The 21,524-nt window shown below is 46.3% G+C and overlaps 1 protein-coding gene across 4 annotated transcripts in view; it reads left to right on the forward strand.

The window, feature by feature from the left end:
- The window catches only part of galene, a 568,102-nt gene that overhangs the window by 533,460 nt on the left and 13,118 nt on the right, over positions 1–21,524 (forward strand). For all 4 annotated transcript variants that reach the window (XM_070099988.1, XM_070099987.1, XM_070099989.1 and 1 more), the window contains 3 exons: positions 804–933; positions 4,647–4,765; positions 5,972–6,066. In XM_070099988.1, the coding sequence (XP_069956089.1) occupies positions 804–933; positions 4,647–4,765; positions 5,972–6,066 (344 nt within the window). The remainder of the gene's footprint in view (positions 1–803; positions 934–4,646; positions 4,766–5,971; positions 6,067–21,524) is intronic.

A 21,524-nucleotide genomic window follows, 5' to 3' on the forward strand; every position in this document is an offset into this window, starting at 1 on the left:
CACAGCTGCTCACCACTGACTGTCTCACAGCTGCCCACCACTGACTGTCTCACAGCTGCTCAACACTGACTGTCTCACAGCTGCCCACCACTGACTGTCTCACAGCTGCCCACCACTGACTGTCTCACAGCTGCCCACCACTGACTGTCTCACAGCTGCCCACCATTGACTGTCTCACAGCTGCCCACCACTGACTGTCTCACAGCTGCCCACCACTGACTGTCTCACAGCTGCCCACCACTGACTGTCTCACAGCTGCCCACCACTGACTGTCTCACAGCTGCCCACCACTGACTGTCTCACAGCTGCCCACCACTGACTGTCTCACAGCTGCCCACCATTGACTGTCTCACAGCTGCCCACCACTGACTGTCTCACAGCTGCTCAACACTGACTCCCTTTTATCCACATTTCATATCCCACTTTTTATTCTAAATTAAACTCAAACACTTCTTACACTAATATTAAGTCAACAGTTGTTCATGTAAAATCACAAATATTTATTCTATATCCTGAGTATTCTTTCTGTCAGTAAACCAAAGAAAATTTCTTTCAATTTATTTTCAAGGTTGTCATCATTTTTTTAAATTTCGTTTAACTCAATTCTAAGACAACGAATTTCCTTCAGTTCATTACATTAATAAATTATATTTTAATTTTAATAATAGATCAATGAATATCTTAAGAAATATGAAATTCAAAGTTCCCTTATTTTGTTTTAGTTTATAATTACATATTAAAGGGTAACTAGGCCTTTCTTGCAGCCTACTTATTGGCTGGTTCAGTGTAGCATTGTGTTGCAGGATAGACGATGACATGGTTGATGCAGACATGCGGGGGATACACAGCAACCGACCGTCTGAACGCAGCCACTTCACGAGATCATCACAGAACTCTAAAGGTTCCGATCATCTGACGCCGCCGCACAAAGAGGTATTAATGGCATTTATGTTGTATGATGAACAATCTATCAGAATATTTTTTTATATTTTAAAAGGGGAATGGGGGAGATGGGTTTGTTAGGAGAAGATAACACACCCGCTCTGATAACTCGGAGAATGTACTTCTCCCAAGTTATTTCTGGAGGTGGTGCCTCAATATATAAACGTGTAATATTTATTTATGAATATTTGCAATTTTCAAGGGCATCTAGAGTGCAGTGTCGGCAGGTCTCTGGCAAGACAGTGATGGTGTGACTGATGGTGAAACTGTTTCTTCTTTTCTGGATCACCCTTCCTTGCTTCAAGACGATTGGTATGTCGCATTTTAATTGCGACACACTAGTCGTCTCCCACCAAGACATTTATTTGGAAAATTAATATTCATTTGAAAAATATACGGCAATAGTACAGATAATTGGTTTAATAATAGATGTGACTATCCTTAGCTTTTGTGAGCATTGCTACACACTTTGACATAGAATCGTCCGATATTGAACAAATTTTGACAAGTTCTTCGTCTTGGTACCAGGTCCTAATAACAGTAGCAATTAGCTTTTCCTCACTTCAGCTGTTGTTTCGTGATCCTGCGTTTGGTTATTGCCCACATATTCTCAATTAGATTGAGATCAGTAGGGTTTCCAGGCCAATTTAGAACACTTACCCCATTCTCCTCGAAGAATGTCAGCATTTTTCTGAAAGTGTGGCATGGAGCAAGATACTACTGGAATATACCTTCATCTTCCGGAAAGTTTCTATCCACAATGGGAATCAAGTTAGTTGCCCGGATTGCCTTGTATTTGTAACTGTTCATCGTTCCCTCAACAATAACAAGACGTCCAGGGCCTTTAGCAGTAAGACTACCCCAAAACATCTTCTTAAGTGGGTGTTTTGGCGCTTGTTGAATGTGTGTATTCCGAAGAGGTTTACCTCTGCTCCGTCTCACTACCACTGATCTGCAGTCATATACTTCAAAATGCACCACATCTGATCAAGTGCCCACCGCAGCTGTTTTTACTTCATGACAGCAGTCAATAAAAACAATTGTTCTTTATTGGCTCTCTCTCAGTTCAGCCAACTTCCAGAAGCCTTCATCGAACAGATGAAGAATCAACATTTACGCCAACTGAAGCCAAATTTCTTCATTGATCTTTGCTGGTTTTCTTAGGATCCTTAATACTGTTTCTCATGATAACCTTGCCATCGTGAGGTGTTGTCTTGCGTTTTCTTCAAGAAAGTTTTCAACACAGCGCTCCACAATCACCAGTGTCGTCAGCTGTCTTCAGAATCGAACCAACAGTTTACTTTGCTAGGCTCAAATTTTCGGCGATCTGTCTGATACTCAAATCAGCATGTTTTCTAAGAACTACAATATTTCCACGCTTCCTAGGTGTAACATCCATCATGAATTTCAGCAGTAGTCATGAATCGAAGAAGAGAGTTTGGCGAAACCACATTCACTCACGGAGTACGCTTACAGGAATAACATTACAGAACAACAGCTGTTGTGACACTGACAAGAGTAGCAGGGTAACACCACAGTTGGATGATTGGCAGAAGACAGTAGCAAACTCTTATGAAAAGAATAGACCCCAGATTATATTAATGAAGGCAGAAACTAAGACATATTATGAGAGAGAGAGAGAGAAAGAGAGATATGGTGACCCAAAAGAGAAGAAGCACTTTCGTCATCACTCAATCATTCTTTTGTCATCCAAATTGCAATATCCTCACCCCTCCTTCAGAATGTAAGTATTGTACTTCCACCTCCAGAACTCAAGTGCGGCTAACAAGTTTTCCCTGAATCCTTTCATTCCAGCAACCCTTTAAGTCATAAAAACCACTTGCTTCCTCTCATTCATATTTAACATACACACGCCTGTTTGATGTACATGTTTTCATTCTATTCCTCCTTCCAACCCCCTCCCCCCACTCTTCTTCCAACCTTTCCCAGGACAACCTCAACCTCTCATTCCGTCCACCACAGATTTATACACACTCCAAGTTATCCTGTTTTGCTCCATCCTTTCTAAATGTACAAACCGCCTCAGCTCTCTGGATAACGCATTTAATAACCTCGCACTTCCTTCTAATCTCTTTTGAAAACCGACAAGTTGATACATTAAATATTAGTGCTACATTTGGGTATCTTTATACTGGAAACAATTCGCCAGCCAGCGGCTTCTACAGTGCAATACAGAGAAGAATGGTAAAAGATTAGTAGGAGTTTGAGGTAATCAGTCCCTCAGCCTGGAGTCGATGTGTTTAGTCCATCAATGTTGATAAAAGTACAGCATATGCACCGAGAAGGGGCTTACTTACTGCAGACTGCTGAAGTGAAAAAGTGGTACATGGAGTCACCAGTGGCACCCACTAGTGGGTTTTTTAATTGGTAACGCAGTCTAACACTGCTTCACCTCACCTCTCAGCAGTATATAAGCCCCATCTCAGCACATATTCTTTATTTTTATCAGTAGTGATGGACTGAACGCATCGACTCCAACTTCTACCATTCTTCTCTACATTTAACTGAATCAGCCACTTGGTGGAGAAACGTTTCCAGTAAAAATATACCGAAATGTTGTACAAGTGTCTTTATAATCTCCAAATTACGAATTCTCTGCTTAATGTTCACACCACACATTGCTCACAGACACGACGTCTCCGGTGCTTCCAGCCTCCTCCTCGCTGCAACGCTCACCACTGATGCTCCACACCCGTATAACAGCGTGTTTACCTCTATACTCTTATACATTCCCCTTTTTGATTCTATGGATAACGTTATTTATCTCCAAAGACGATTCAGTGCACCACCCACCTTTCTCCCTTCGTCAGATCTATGGTTCACCTCATCTTTCATACACAAATCCACCAACAAGTCCATTCCATAATATGTGAACACATTACTTCCTCCATACTCCCTTCTTCCAGTAAGATATCCAGTCTTCCATTACCCAAATTTTTTGTTGTCCTCATCACCTTGCTCATTCCCATATTCATTTTTCATTTCCTTCTTTTACATTCCGTTTTAAATACGTCCACCAGCCTTTGTAACTTCTGTTCAGAATCTCCCAAAAGCACTGTATCATCGGCAAAAAGCCGATATACTTATTTTTAAGTCCTTATTATTAAATTTATTTTAATACTCTGACCACCTAGAAAATTGCATAGAAATCTTGATGGTTTCCGCTAAGGCCACCGTTACAGTCGGAAATTTTTCCATAATTCCACCACTACTGTTCTTTCCGCTCCCTGCAATTTATTATGGTAGTGAGGAAGTGAATAAAGAATGGTGAAAGCAAACACTATATACAGTTTTAAGAGTAGGTATGTTTGAGTCCAGCAGCCAGGAACCAGTGAAGCTGCTTGATAAGAGTTAAGAGTCAGGTTTAAGAGATGTCACTCATCCTCTGCTCTCAGATACACACACACACACACACACACACACACACACACACACACACACACTCCAGTCCTAGGGTTGTTATTCATTTGAAAGCAAATTATTACATCACACCACATTTTGTGTTATTACAGGAGATATCCACTAAGCATACAGAACTATTAGTAAATAGAGGATGTCGCAAATCATGTCGTTCTAGTTAGAGGAGTTTGAGACTTTTTAATGTCGCTTATTTTAATAAGTAATAAACAACAGCCAGATGTTGCTACTACTGAATGTTGAATTAACTGTATTTGTTTGTGCAGGATGAAGGACGAGTTGCAGTAGTGTTCAACAAGTACGCCCTGGAGAGGGAAGACATTATGCCAGAGGAGAGTCACAGACCCTCCGTCAGGGACCATCATCCTCACCTTGACGTTAGACAGTAAGTTGTGGTGTTGAGTGCTTAATATATGACCAAGTTGTGACCTTGGGGCGATGAATGCTTAATATAAGACTGTCAGTTGTGTCACTTGTGGTGCTGAGTGCTTAATATAAGACTGTCAGTTGTGTCACTTGTGGTGCTGAGTGCTTAATATAAGACTGTCAGTTGTGTCACTTGTGGTGCTGAGTGCTTAATATAAGACTGTCAGTTGTGTCACTTGTGGTGCTGAGTGCTTAATATAAGACTGTCAGTTGTGTCACTTGTGGTGCTGAGTGCTTAATATAAGACTGTCAGTTGTGTCACTTGTGGTGCTGAGTGCTTAATATAAGACTGAGTTGTAGTCTTCCTCAACTTCAGTACAGTCACATATCTGGTCTTGTTGTCCTGCTAGGATTTTCGAGTAGACATTGTTGTCGAGGCGGCTAGTTTATTGTTCATAACATATCCAGCCTGTGCATGGATATGTTATGCACAATACGCAAGAGCATATGGATACACAAAAGGCCTAGGAATTAGGGTTCAAAAGGGTCAACAGGAGTTCATTTGGTTAATGTCTACATTTGGCTTATCTGTTGCCAGTAAATTTCGGTGTTGTTCTACTAACGCAAACTTTAGCTAGAGGCCCAGAACCTTAAATTTAAAAATTAAAATTATGACTGTGTTAAATATCAATCCTCAAGGCACTAAAAATCAAAGCCACAAGATATTAAAAATACACAATGTGTACTCTCTCAGTTTTTTTTAAAAGAGAACAGTGTAGTTTATCGACTTACACACAAAACTGAGTTTATTTGATTTAATATATTAGAAACTGGTGGTTTTGTGGATTATTAATTGAAAACTAAGGGATAATTAAGTTAAAATGATTATATTAATGTAGGCGAAACAAAGTAAACCTGAGGAACAAGGAAGAACCAAAGTAACAGATGAGAGATATAAACACAAGTGGTAGATAATGTGGTGAGAAAATATTATGGTTAATTGAAGAGAAGTGAAACTCAGACGAAAGTACATAACTGAAGGTCAGAATTAATATAACAATACTGAATATTAAGAAACTTTAAATAATTGAGAGTCTTAGAAAAATAATAGAAAACTAGGGGGAGAAATCATTTTAGATATAGGAAACGAGTAACTTAGAGAGAAGTTAAATTTTCAAAGATAACAAACCGCTTAGACATTGTTAAAGATAACTTGATATGACAGAGATGGTAACCGGCGCAGCAGAGGAGACGAGGAGACAGAGTTACCCATCATTCATCAACCCAGAGGACACCATGAACGTGTCGTCCCAAACCCAGGTACGACACACACATTTGTTGGTATGCTATGTAGCACATTAAGACATGGTATAAACTAAAAACTTACACTAATAATATATATTTATAATTACACATGTGTGAATCAAGTGGAGGAATTTACACAGGAACGTAACACTTGGTACTGCTCACAACCCCGTTCCTTCCAGACCCTTAATCCACAGCACCTTCATTCATCCCCGGGGTAATTGATATCACTAAGGTTCTTAGATATTAACTCACGCCACCGTCTCCTGTATCACCAAACCCCTACCATAGTCCTCCCATTTTCCGCACCCCCAGAATATTCCTTCCATGATCCCATCCCCAACCAAAGTGTTACCCTTGGTCAGAGTTGGATTAAAGCGTGGGAGTCAGGAGCTGGAAAGACTCCAGAGATTAAGTGAAATTGTTCAGTTACTGCTGTAAGTTTATCTATGTTATTACACCACTTGTATGATGAACCATTGACTGTTGTAATTAATTTTTTCCCTTTAGAAAATATCACTGGGAACTTGACAGTACCTGCAGCCCAGGGACCTGACAGTACCTGCAGCCCAGGGACCTGACAGTACCTGCAGCCCAGGGACCTGACAGTACCTGCAGCCCAGGGACCTGACAGTACCTGCAGCCCAGGGACCTGACAGTACCTGCAGCCCAGGAACCTAACAGTACCTGCAGCCCAGGGACCTGACAGTACCTGCAGCCCAGGGACCTGACAGTACCTGCAGCCCAGGGACCTGACTGTACCTGCAGCCCAGGGACCTGACTGTACCTGCAGCCCAGGGACCTGACAGTACCTGCAGCCCAGGGACCTGACAGTACCTGCAGCCCAGGGACCTGACAGTACCTGCAGCCCAGGGACCTGACAGTACCTGCAGCCCAGGGACCTGACTGTACCTGCAGCCCAGGGACCTGACTGTACCTGCAGCCCAGGGACCTGACAGTACCTGCAGCCCAGGGACCTGACAGTACCTGCACCCCAGGGACCTGACTGTACCTGCAGCCCAGGGACCTGACTGTACCTGCAGCCCAGGGACCTGACAGTACCTGCAGCCCAGGGACCTGACAGTACCTGCAGCCCGGGGACCTGACTGTACCTGCAGCCCAGGGACCTGACAGTACCTGCAGCCCAGGGACCTGACAGTACCTGCAGCCCAGGGACCTGACAGTACCTGCAGCCCAGGGACCTGACTGTACCTGCAGCCCAGGGACCTGACTGTACCTGCAGCCCAGGGACCTGACAGTACCTGCAGCCCAGGGACCTGACAGTACCTGCAGCCCAGGGACCTGACAGTACCTGCAGCCCAGGGACCTGACTGTACCTGCAGCCCAGGGACCTGACAGTACCTGCAGCCCAGGGACCTGACAGTACCTGCACCCCAGGGACCTGACTGTACCTGCAGCCCAGGGACCTGACAGTACCTGCAGCCCAGGGACCTGACAGTACCTGCAGCCCAGGGACCTGACAGTACCTGCAGCCCAGGGACCTGACTGTACCTGCAGCCCAGGGACCTGACAGTACCTGCACCCCAGGGACCTGACTGTACCTGCAGCCCAGGGACCTGACTGTACCTGCAGCCCAGGGACCTGACAGTACCTGCAGCCCAGGGACCTGACAGTACCTGCAGCCCAGGGACCTGACTGTACCTGCAGCCCAGGGACCTGACAGTACCTGCAGCCCAGGGACCTGACAGTACCTGCAGCCCAGGGACCTGACAGTACCTGCAGCCCAGGGACCTGACTGTACCTGCAGCCCAGGGACCTGACTGTACCTGCAGCCCAGGGACCTGACAGTACCTGCAGCCCAGGGACCTGACAGTACCTGCAGCCCAGGGACCTGACAGTACCTGCAGCCCAGGGACCTGACTGTACCTGCAGCCCAGGGACCTGACAGTACCTGCAGCCCAGGGACCTGACAGTACCTGCAGCCCAGGGACCTGACTGTACCTGCAGCCCAGGGACCTGACAGTACCTGCAGCCCAGGGACCTGACAGTACCTGCAGCCCAGGGACCTGACAGTACCTGCAGCCCAGGGACCTGACTGTACCTGCAGCCCAGGGACCTGACTGTACCTGCAGCCCAGGGACCTGACAGTACCTGCAGCCCAGGGACCTGACTGTACCTGCAGCCCAGGGACCTGACAGTACCTGCAGCCCAGGGACCTGACAGTACCTGCAGCCCAGGGACCTGACAGTACCTGCAGCCCAGGGACCTGACTGTACCTGCAGCCCAGGGACCTGACTGCACCTGCAGCCCAGGGACCTGACTGTACCTGCAGCCCAGGGACCTGACAGTACCTGCAGCCCAGGGACCTGACAGTACCTGCAGCCCAGGGACCTGACTGTACCTGCAGCCCAGGGACCTGACAGTACCTGCAGCCCAGGGACCTGACTGTACCTGCAGCCCAGGGACCTGACTGTACCTGCAGCCCAGGGACCTGACTGCACCTGCAGCCCAGGGACCTGACTGTACCTGCAGCCCAGGGACCTGACAGTACCTGCAGCCCAGGGACCTGACAGTACCTGCAGCCCAGGGACCTGACTGTACCTGCAGCCCAGGGACCTGACAGTACCTGCAGCCCAGGGACCTGACTGTACCTGCAGCCCAGGGACCTGACAGTACCTGCAGCCCAGGGACCTGACTGTACCTGCAGCCCAGGGACCTGACAGTACCTGCAGCCCAGGGACCTGACAGTACCTGCAGCCCAGGGACCTGACAGTACCTGCAGCCCAGGGATCTGACTGTACCTGCAGCCCAGGGACCTGACTGTACCTGCAGCCCAGGGACCTGACTGTACCTGCAGCCCAGGGACCTGACAGTACCTGCAGCCCAGGGACCTGACAGTACCTGCAGCCCAGGGACCTGACTGTACCTGCAGCCCAGGGACCTGACAGTACCTGCAGCCCAGGGACCTGACTGTACCTGCAGCCCAGGGACCTGACAGTACCTGCAGCCCAGGGACCTGACAGTACGTGCAGCCCAGGGACCTGACAGTACCTGCAGCCCAGGGACCTGACTGTACCTGCAGCCCAGGGACCTGACAGTACCTGCAGCCCAGGGACCTGACTGTACCTGCAGCCCAGGGACCTGACAGTACCTGCAGCCCAGGGACCTGACTGTACCTGCAGCCCAGGGACCTGACTGTACCTGCAGCCCAGGGACCTGACTGTACCTGCAGCCCAGGGACCTGACAGTACCTGCAGCCCAGGGACCTGACTGTACCTGCAGCCCAGGGACCTGACAGTACCTGCAGCCCAGGGACCTGACTGTACCTGCAGCCCAGGGACCTGACAGTACCTGCAGCCCAGGGACCTGACTGTACCTGCAGCCCAGGGACCTGACAGTACCTGCAGCCCAGGGACCTGACTGTACTTGCAGCCCAGGGACCTGACTGTACCTGCAGCCCAGGGACCTGACAGTACCTGCAGCGAAGGGACCTGACTGTACCTGCAGCCCAGGGACCTGACTGTACCTGCAGCCCAGGGACCTGACAGTACCTGCAGCCCAGGGACCTGACAGTACCTGCAGCCCAGGGACCTGACTGTACCTGCAGCCCAGGGTCCTGACTGTACCTGCAGCCCAGGGACCTGACTGTACCTGCAGCCCAGGGACCTGACAGTACCTGCAGCCCAGGGACCTGACAGTACCTGCAGCCCAGGGACCTGACTGTACCTGCAGCCCAGGGACCTGACTGTACCTGCAGCCCAGGGACCTGACAGTACCTGCAGCCCAGGGACCTGACAGTACCTGCAGCCCAGGGACCTGACAGTACCTGCAGCCCAGGGACCTGACAGTACCTGCAGCCCAGGGACCTGACAGTACCTGCAGCCCAGGGACCTGACTGTACCTGCAGCCCAGGGACCTGACTGTACCTGCAGCCCAGGGACCTGACAGTACCTGCAGCCCAGGGACCTGACAGTACCTGCAGCCCAGGGACCTGGCAGTACCTGCAGCCCAGGGACCTGACAGTACCTGCAGCCCAGGGACCTGACTGTACCTGCAGCCCAGGGACCTGACTGTACCTGCAGCCCAGGGACCTGACTGTACCTGCAGCCCAGGGACCTGACAGTACCTGCAGCCCAGGGACCTGACTGTACCTGCAGCCCAGGGTCCTGACTGTACCTGCAGCCCAGGGACCTGACTGTACCTGCAGCCCAGGGACCTGACAGTACCTGCAGCCCAGGGACCTGACAGTACCTGCAGCCCAGGGACCTGACTGTACCTGCAGCCCAGGGACCTGACTGTACCTGCAGCCCAGGGACCTGACAGTACCTGCAGCCCAGGGACCTGACAGTACCTGCAGCCCAGGGACCTGACAGTACCTGCAGCCCAGGGACCTGACAGTACCTGCAGCCCAGGGACCTGACAGTACCTGCAGCCCAGGGACCTGACTGTACCTGCAGCCCAGGGACCTGACTGTACCTGCAGCCCAGGGACCTGACAGTACCTGCAGCCCAGGGACCTGACAGTACCTGCAGCCCAGGGACCTGACAGTACCTGCAGCCCAGGGACCTAACAGAACCTGCAGCCCAGGGACCTGCTAGTACCTGCAGTCCAGGGACCTGACAGTACCTGCAGCCCAGGAACCTCACAGTACCTGCAGCCCAGGGACCTGACAGTACCTGCAGCCCAGGGGCCTCACAGTACCTGCAGCCAAGGGACCTCACAGTACCTGCAGCCCAGGGACCTGACAGAACCTGCAGCCCAGGGGCCTGACAGTACCTGCAGCCCAGGAACCTCACAGTACCTGCAGCCCAGGGACCTGACAGAACCTGCAGCCCAGGGGCCTGACAGTACCTGTAGCCCAGGGACCTGACAGTACCTGCAGCCCAGGGACCTGACAGAACCTGCAGCCCAAGGACCTGACAGTACCTGCAGTCCAGGGACCTGACAGTACCTGCAACCCAGGGACATGACAGTACCTACAGCCCAAGGACCTGACAGTACCTGCAGCCCAGGGACCTCACAGTACCTTCAGCCCAGGGACCTGACAGTACCTGCAACCCAGGGACCTGACAGTATCTGCAGTCCAGGGACCTGACAGTACCTTCAGCCCAGGGACCTGACAGTACCTGCAGCCCAGGGACCTGACAGTACCTGCAGCCCAGGGACCTGACAGTAACTGCAGCCCAGGGACCTGACAGTACCTGCAGCCCAGGGGCCTGACAGTACCTGCAGCTCAGGGACCTGACAGTACCTGCAGCCCAGGGGCCTGACAGTACCTGCAGCTCAGGGACCTGACAGTACCTGCAGCCCAGGGATCTGACAGTACCTGCAACCCAGGGACATGACAGTACCTACAGCCCAGGGACCTAACAGTACCTGCAGCCCAGGGGCCTCACAGTACCTGCAGCCCAGGGACCTGACAGTACCTGCAGCCCAGGAACCTCACAGTATCTGCAGCCCAGGGACCTGACAGAACTTGCAGCCCAGGGGCCTGACAGTACCTGCAGCCCAGGAACCTCACAGTACCTGTAGTCCAGGGACCTGACAGAACCTGCAGCCCAGGGGCCTGACAGTACCTGTAGCCCAGGGACCTGACAGTACCTGCAGCCCAGGGACCTGACAGTACCTGCAGCCCAGGGACCTGATATCGTAAAGGGTTCTTGAATGGAGATATCGTAGGTTGAAAGTAGACACACTTGTAGGATGGTAAATATATTGTCAGACTGAGATGAGAGATGGAGCCCGGTGCCAAGCCTGTTCACGTTCTGTAGGTCTGCCGCCGAGTGAGGACGGGACAGGGGGATCACTGCCCATGTGTATCCCTATGACGTCACACCAAGCCAAAGGCCTACGAGGGATCTCGTGTCTAAAGCACAGGGATGATACTAATATGCTATGCTATATAATACTGGGAATACAGGGATCAGCAACTATGCTGACAGCTCGGTCATGTTACGTATGTCGTCCCGACATACACTACTATACTATAGGCTGAACAGGCAGGCGGATCTGGGCTGATTCTATACAATAACAAATTCATATATAACTTAGAACTAATGGATGGTACAACATGATTTTGACGTAATGGGTGTTAACGTAATCATTACAAACTATAAGAACAAATCATTATACAATATGGATGGAATTGATCGATCGATCCGTATTCATGCACTCTACGGATTCTGAGGAAGAATAATTATATACAAAGAAGTGTTTAACAGAAAGGCAGATTCGGTGCACTCAAATCTAGACTGTTAATTCTCAGAATACGGAGGGAACGTGAACACGAAAATTTCTGACAAACTGATCAGCTAATAATAAAACACACAATTGACAAATTCATTCATCTCGGACATCTAATTATACAGACTATGTACATTTAAACCCAATTCTGCGAGGGTAAGGTTTACGTATGCAGAATGGTTATCATCTCTGGGAGGGTCGAATTCCTCTGCAATGGCTAACACATGCCTTGACTGAGAGAGATCTGAAGGAATATCTACAAAAGATACTTGCGGGTTTCTCATTACTTGTCGAGTACGCAAGGAGTAACGACATTCAGGTTGAGTATCTGACTGAGTATCTGAGGTAGAGAGTACAGGATCAGGAGGATTGTCAGAGTCTGTCTCATTAGTCTGGGTAGCAATATCCTCAACATCGCATACTAATTTCATATGATCTAAATGCGATTCTTTGTATTTGCCAGTACTAATTTCTCTAACCTTATACTTATTTCCAGTGATATGTTCAACTACTCGATAAGGTCCGACAAACTTTTGATCAAGCTTTGGCATTGCAGACGTTTTGTTAAAGTTAATCAGCATAACTCTCGAACCTACTTTGATTTTAGATGGCTTTGCTCGAGTGTTTGCGACTCTTGTAAATTCTGCTGTTGATTTATGAAGTGTTTCACGGATTCTTCTAAAAACACTTTGAGCTAAGCTGGTACGAGTTGCTACGAAATCATCAGGGTTGTAATTAGGTTTCGGAGTAGAATATAACAACTCATAGGGTAAACGCTTGTCTACACCATACAATGCATAATGTGGAGTATCACCTATGGAAGCATTGTAAGCAGAATTTATGGCACACTGGACATCTGGTATAACTTCATCCCAAGTTTCACTATTGGGGTTGATAGTGGCTCTCAGAACATCAAGTACTTTCTTATTTGTTCTTTCGGCTAACCCATTGCTGGCAGGATGATGAGGAACAATGGTGGATTTAGAGATCTTGTATAAAGTACACAAATTTTCAAGAATCTCATTACAGAATTCACCTCCATTATCTGTTACTAAGGACTTTGGGGTGGTATGCCTGCAGATAATGCGTTCTTTAAACGCTTTAGCTACTGTCTCTGCAGTCTTATCTGCAATAGGAACTAGCTCACAATATCTGGTGAAATGGTCTACCATAACACACAGATGTTTGTTGCCTTGGAGGGAACATTTAAAATTAGTTAACAAATCAAGGGCAACTCTTTCCCACGGTTCGCTAGTGGTTGGGTACACTTGGATTGGGTTAGGACCATTGACATTTCCTTTATGCTGCATACAGACACTACATTTCTTAACATACTCGGAAATGTCAGTTGCCATACGTGGCCAAAAGTATTTCATTCTGGCTTGTTTCACAGAACGATCCATACCAGGGTGTGCAACACCTGGTGCATCATGAACTAGCTGTAGAGCTACGTTCACTAGTGACTGTGGAATTACTAACTGGTAAACTCTTCTGCTTGGAGTACCCAACTCGGCTGTTCGATACAGTAATTCCTGACTCATTACAAAGTCACTAATGGGTGCTGGTGGCTTCACAGTAAGAATAAGCTCTTCCTGGAGCAGGAATCGAATCACACCAGAACACAAGGGATCGGTTCTTTGGGAATTTCTGACAACCTCGACAGTAAATGGAGGATCTGCAGTAACTACACTAACGTGTCGCGATAAAGCATCTGCGACTACATTCGACTTGCCAGGTAAATTTTCAAAAGTGGGATTGAACTCTTGGATAGTCAAGGTCCATCTGGCTAACCTTCCAGTAGGCTGTTTGTTCTGGAATAAAGGTAACAGTTCTTCCTTACTGGAGGAAAGAACAAACTCGGTGGAGTGGATGACTCCCCCCGGTTGAAAAAATTAACGCTATAACACGCAATATGAGCAAGGGAGAACGAATCTACTATCTCAAACTGCAAACACAGGAGAAAAGAAATGAACACGGTGAACAATGCTGATATTCAATCTGAGTCGCACACAGTGATACGAGGTATCAGCTATAAAGAAACTACACTTACAAACGTTAACATGTGAAAGTTATTCGAGAAATAACTTCTTACAATGCACTGATTACTGTCAACTAGGATGGGATCACCATCTGGAACATTAGGAACAACAACAGACACTCTAGTGAGAACACTAGCTGTAACAGAGACGTCTTTCTGCAGACAGCATGTCACATCAACAAGAGATGGCATTACTAGTTGCAAGTAATCGTTTTCTGACAAGGCATCCCCTGTGGAGAAACTACTACTCGAACTAGCAGTCATTGCAGGGATAGGCTGTGCACTCAAGGCAGTCTGAGTGTCCCCGGACACTTGAGGCAACGGAACACTATCCTGCAAGTCTGAAGGTATAGGTGGAACACAGACGGGAATGACAGAATTACTAGTGCCTGACCGCTCGGCTACGTTAATAAGTAATTCACGGATCTATAAGAACTTAATCTGAACTTCACATTTCGCAGCACTTTAACAAATCTCAGATACAAGCTGTGAGAACAAACACATTGCTCAAGGGCTAGGTATTGTCTTTCAGTCAGTAAGGGAATGTTGGTACTGTGGACTGATTCATATTGACTTTGACTGGAATGATACACTAAGTGAAAGTTCAAAAGTGACTGGGACATCTTCTCAGTGAAAATACTGAAGGGCATAAGTCAAGAAAAATGGAGAGAATGACACAATAAGCTTAAATGGAAAAAAAAATGCTTAACTATTCTGCATAAGTAATTAAAAATTGACAAGTTACACAGTAAGCAAAGAACTCACACAAGAATAATATGCAACTTAACAAACACTGAAAATCAAGAGAACTTGTACTTTGCTCAAATCTAATATGCTCAACTTTTACTTTAAATTGAATAAATGGCACAGTGAGTTGTCTTTACTTTCAATGCAACAAGGAAATACACAATAAAATGATAAAATGGACTCAATAAACTTGTGCAAAAATTAAAACAAACACACAATTCACTGAAATTAAAAATTAAAATGACAGACAGAATAAAATACTATGCACAGAACAGAGCATAAGAAACTGCACTGTAATAAACTGTATTGCACAACACTGCATAAAATTTTCTGCAAGAAAAACTTTAATAGCAACACAATATTTGCACAAGAATTATTGCAAAATGAGTATGTGCAATAATAAAAATTATAACACACAAGAAAAGAAATATATCAAGGAATGAACACTTTAACTCTTAACTGCACTTAAACAACAAGCAAAAGAACAATTTACTTTAGAAGGAGAATTTAAAAATTGCACTAAGAGTGAATTTGTTCAATAAAACATGAAAAAAAATAATAGATGCAAAAAATACATAACAAAACAGAGGGTTGAACACTTACAGTGATGCAGAACACATCAACATAAACACAATACTAGAATTTTCTTGCAATGAAACGATGTGTGAAAAATTTTGTAAATATGAGCTCTTGCTGGGTCTTTTAAAAAATGGCACTATTGTCTGTGGAAATAAGACAAATTAAACACTGGCTAAATGGAAAGAATATGAACACAAGAATGTTCAACACACAGGGAACAAAAATAATAAAATTACACAAATGCTGGGAAGAAAAAAATAACAGACAACACTGAGTTGTGATGCAGAATATGAGGTGAAAAATTACTGAATTAATTCACTGGAATTCTGAAGTTTAAACACAAGTTCTATATTGCTCATATGTTGCACACACAACAAAGGAAACACTAAGTACTTACTTCAAGTGTATAAAAAGATACACAACACAACAGATATAAAATAATACACGAAAATTAACACTGAATTAAGGAGATTAAAAGAAATTAATGCAATCAGTACATGATAAACACTGAGTCTGATCAAGAGTCACTGAATGTCACTAAGAGAAAAATTCACTGGGAACACAAAAGAAATGTCTCAACACTCGCAAATGTCTCTAAAAAAAAATATTATCGCTGTAACACTTGAAAAATGAGACTGATGGATTGTTTATATCGTCTTGCTGCTGTCCTCTGCACAGATGATCGTAGAATTGCGCTTAAATCGGCGAGAGACAACACACAGGAGGCTTTATAAAGATGGCGCGAACACACTCTAGCTCTTGACCCCCTATGTGGTCCTTAAAATATGGTGCTACAACCCTTAGCAGTGCACCAAAACACTGATGAGGTAGATGAGTTGTAATGGCCGACTTTAGTTGGGTTTGTGGGTAATGGCTGAGCAAGGCGTCTGAGACCGGCAATGGTGCGACACACGTGATCGTGAGTGGTTGGGCTTATGGGTTGAACGTCGTAAGCCTCACTGAGAAAACCCACACTGCCGCGAAGATAATTCTAAGCCGGCTGGCTTAGAAGAAACCCACGAAATACTACAACACCACAAGGATGACAAGGAGCACTCAGAATGCTTGGAACTTGAATCACAAGCGATGAAGACTAGTCATGTGGCTTGCTCGAGTACTGGGGGTAAGGGGTTCTTGAATGGAGATATCGTAGGTTGAAAGTAGACACACTTGTAGGATGGTAAATATATTGTCAGACTGAGATGAGAGATGGAGCCCGGTGCCAAGCCTGTTCACGTTCTGTAGGTCTGCCGCCGAGTGAGGACGGGACAGGGGGATCACTGCCCATGTGTATCCCTATGACGTCACACCAAGCCAAAGGCCTACGAGGGATCTCGTGTCTAAAGCACAGGGATGATACTAATATGCTATGCTATATAATACTGGGAATACAGGGATCAGCAACTATGCTGACACTGACAGTACCTGCAGCACAGGGACCTGGCAGTACCTGCAGCCCAGGGACCTGACAGTACCTGCAGCCCAGGGACATGACAGTACCTGCAGCCCAGGGACCTCACAGTAACTGCAGCCCAGGGACCTGACAGTACCTGCAGCCCAGGGGCCTCACAGTACCTGCAGTCCAGGGGCCTGGCAGTACCTGCAGCTCAGGGACCTGACAGTACCTGCAGCCCAGGGACCTGACAGTACCTGCAGCCCAGGGACCTGACAGTACCTGCAGTCCAGGAGCCTGACAGTACCTGCAACGCAGTGACCTGACAGTACCTGCAGCCCAGGGACCTCACAGTACCTGCAGCCCAGAGGCCTGACAGTACCTGCAGCCCAGGGACCTCACAGTACCTGCAGCCCAGGGACCTGACAGTACCTGCAGCCCAGGGACCTGACAGTACCTGCAGCCCAGGGACCTGACAGTACCTGCAGCCCAGGGGCCTCACAGTACCTGCAGCCCAGGGACCTGACAGTACCTGCAGCCCAGGGACCTGACAGTACCTGCAGCCCAGGGACCTGGCAGTACCTGCAGCCCAGGGACCTGACAGTACCTGCAGCCCAGGGACCTGACAGTACCTGCAGCCCAGGGTCCTGACAGTACCTGCAGCCCAGGGACCTGACAGTACCTGCAGCCCAGGGACCTGACAGTAACTGCAGCCCAGGGACCTGACAGTACCTGCAGCCCAGGGGCCTCACAGTACCTGCAGTTCAGGGACCTGACAGTACCTGCAGCCCAGGGACCTGACAGTACCTGCAGCCCAGGGACCTGACAGTACCTGCAGCCCAGGGACCTGACAGTACCTGCAACCCAGGGGCCTGACAGTACCTGCAACCCAGGGACCTCACAGTACCTGCAGTCCAGGGATCTCACAGTACCTGCAGCCCAGGGACCTGACAGTACCTGCAGCCCAGGGGCCTCACAGTACCTGCAGCCCAGTGACCTGACAGTGCCTGCAGCCCAGGGACCTAACAGTACCTGGGGCCCAGGGACCTGACAGTACCTGCAGCCTAGGGACCTGACAATACCTGCAGCCCAGGGACCTCACAGTACCTGCAGCCCAGGGGCCTCACAGTACCTGCAGTCCAGGGACCTGACAGTACCTGCAGCCCAGGGGCCTGACAGTACCTGCAGCCCAGGGACCTGACAGTACCTGCATCCCAGGGACCTCACAGTACCTGCAGCCCATGGACCTGACAGTACCTGCAGCCCAGGGACCTGACAGTACCTGCAGCTTAGGGACCTACAAAATCTTAATCCGACTTTGGCCACAGTCTTAGCTATAAGCAGTTCAAACTATGTTATACCTACGAGGCACAGATAAAGATACTTATTATCAGAGCAGAGATATAATACCAACAAGTTGATGACTTCAAGTTGCATGTGCAACATCACGCAATCATTACTGAAAAACTTTTCGCCTGCACAATAGGCTTTATCAAACTAATAAAGGTGCTTTAAGATGGAGACTTTTTCACCGGAGTGAGTGGAAGATGTTGAGAGCTGCAGCAGGTAGACACATGGCCACATGTGAGCGGGCCTGTCAATGGAAGTGGACCTGTGAGGTGGGCCAGAGATTTTTAGAATAGTTGTCACTTGCATGCTGTTCATACCTAGTTGTCACTCATGTGTTCCAGCCCAGCTGTCACTGTAATGTGACCCACTAAAACAATAAGCCATATACTATGACTATAGCAGTAAGTCACTATACAGTGACTACAATAAGTCACTATACTAACTATGGCTACAACAATAAGTCACTATACCAACTATGGCTACAACAATAAGTCACTATACCAACTATGGCTACAACAATAAGTCACTATACCAACTATGGCTACAACAATAAGTCACTATATCAACTATGGCTACAACAATAAGTCACTATACCAACTATGGCTACAACAATAAGTCACTATATCAACTATGGCTACAACAATAAGTCACTATACCAACTATGGCTACAACAATAAGTCACTATATCAACTATGGCTACAACAATAAGTCACTATACCAACTATGGCTACAACAATAAGTCACTATACCAACTATGGCTACAACAATAAGTCACTATACCAACTATGGCTACAACAATAAGTCACTATACCAACTATGGCTACAACAATAAGTCACTATACTAACTATGGCTACAACAATAATTCACTATACCAACTATGGCTACAACAATAAGTCACTATACCAACTATGGCTACAACAATAAGTCACTATACTAACTATGGCTACAACAATAAGTCACTATACCAACTATGGCTACAACAATAAGTCACTATACTAACTATGGCTACAACAATAAGTCACTATACCAACTATGGCTACAACAATAAGTCACTATACCAACTATGGCTACAACAATAAGTCACTATACCAACTATGGCTACAACAATAAGTCACTATACCAACTATGGCTATAACAATTAGTCACTATACCAACTATGGCTATAACAATTAGTCACTATACCAACTATGGCTATAACAATTAGTCACTATACCAACTATGGCTACAACAATAAGTCACTATACTAACTATGGCTACAACAATAAGTCACTATACCAACTATGGCTACAACAATAAGTCACTATACCAACTATGGCTACAACAATAAGTCACTATACCAACTATGGCTACAACAATAAGTCACTATACCAACTATGGCTACAACAATAAGTCACTATACCAACTATGGCTACAACAATAAGTCACTATACCAACTATGGCTACAACAATAAGTCACTATATCAACTATGGCTATAACAATTAGTCACTATACCAACTATGGCTACAACATTACATATTCATTACATTTTTCCCTGGAACATAATTTTCATAACGTTCAGAAAGTTCACTTTCTTTTATTACTTAATTTCTTTTATTTTCAGTAAGTTATGTTGTGTCATCTTATATATTTTTATCAAACTGAACTTTTTATTTAATTACCAATTTTAATTATGTAACCCAACCCAGCCTAACCTAACTTAACCCAGCCTAACCTAACCTAACCTAACCTAACCTAACCTAACCTAACCTAACCTAACCTAACCTAACCTAACCCAGCCTACCCTAACCCAGCCTACCCTAACCCAGCTTAACCTAACCCAGCCTAACCTAACCCAGCTTAACCTAACCTAACCAAGCCTAACCTAAACTAACCTAACTCAGCCTGACCTACCCTAACCTAACTCAGCCTAACCTAACCCAGGCTAACCTAACCTAATCTAACCCAGCATAACGTAACCTACCCTAACCCAGCCTAACCTAACCTACCCTAACTCAGCCTAATCTAACCTAACCAGCCTAACCTAACCCAGGCTAACCTAACCTAATCTAACCCAGCATAACGTAACCTACCCTAACTCAGCCTAACCTAACCTAACCTAACCTAACCCAGCCTAACCTAACCTAACCCAGCCTAACCTAACCTAACCCAGCCTAACCTAACCTAACCCAGCCTAACGTAACTATAAAATTTTGAGTGAGGATAGGTTAGATAACCGTAGGTTAGATGTTACAAAAACTTCTTTTCCAATATTTATTTGCTGTAAGACCCTTTCGAATTTAGCGCATAACCTGGTTGGCTGGTTAATGGGATATATAAAGCATCAACCACACTAGTGTTATTAACTCTGCACGTAACCTTCTCACCACCAGACAAAAATACTTTAATCCCTAAAGCAGAGATATAATAAACTCTCAGAGAGAAATATACCTTCATGTGTGTATATATGTGTTTAACTCATCATGATAACATTAATTTACAATATTTATATTTATTTGGTACAGAAGACAAGTTGCTTCTGACTAATTGGTTGGGACGACTTCACCATTTTTTATTTTTGGTCCGATTTCGTTCATTTTTGGTCTACTTTAAGAAGCGTACATTTAAGCTATTATGACAAAGTTTCAATAAGATCGGTTAACAAACAAATAAAAAAAAATTACTGAAATTTAAATTTGGCAGCCTGTTGGCACATACTGGCACTCAAAAATTTTTTGGGCACTTACTACTAATACAACAATGCTAATTCAATTTTATCATGGAAAGAAATGCTGTAATATACGTTATCTTCATCCCCCCCCCCCAAAGAAAAAATACAGTTGGAAAGTTTCTGACATTTAGCAAAATATCTGTCTTTACCCCCACAAAAATAAAAAAAATACTGGGGATATTTCGAAAATCTTTTCAACAGCTCGTAAAACATTCATTATTTTATGTATGGTGTGAAAATCCTTTCAATCCGTTCATTATTAATAGTGCATTGACAACGGATATTTCAATAACTTCTCAGATAATCCAAGAAATGCGAGCGAAGGTGATTACCTGGGGAGGGGGGGGGGTGATCGAGACACTCGGGCTATTTTGGAGTCTCTGTACACGATAAAAGTTATCTTATATAGTAACCCCAGAGTTACATAGTTTTCTTTAATGTCAGGAGACCAGA

The sequence above is a fragment of the Cherax quadricarinatus genome, chromosome 71 (assembly GCF_038502225.1).
Source record: "Cherax quadricarinatus isolate ZL_2023a chromosome 71, ASM3850222v1, whole genome shotgun sequence".
Classification (NCBI taxonomy): Eukaryota; Metazoa; Arthropoda; class Malacostraca; order Decapoda; family Parastacidae; genus Cherax; species Cherax quadricarinatus.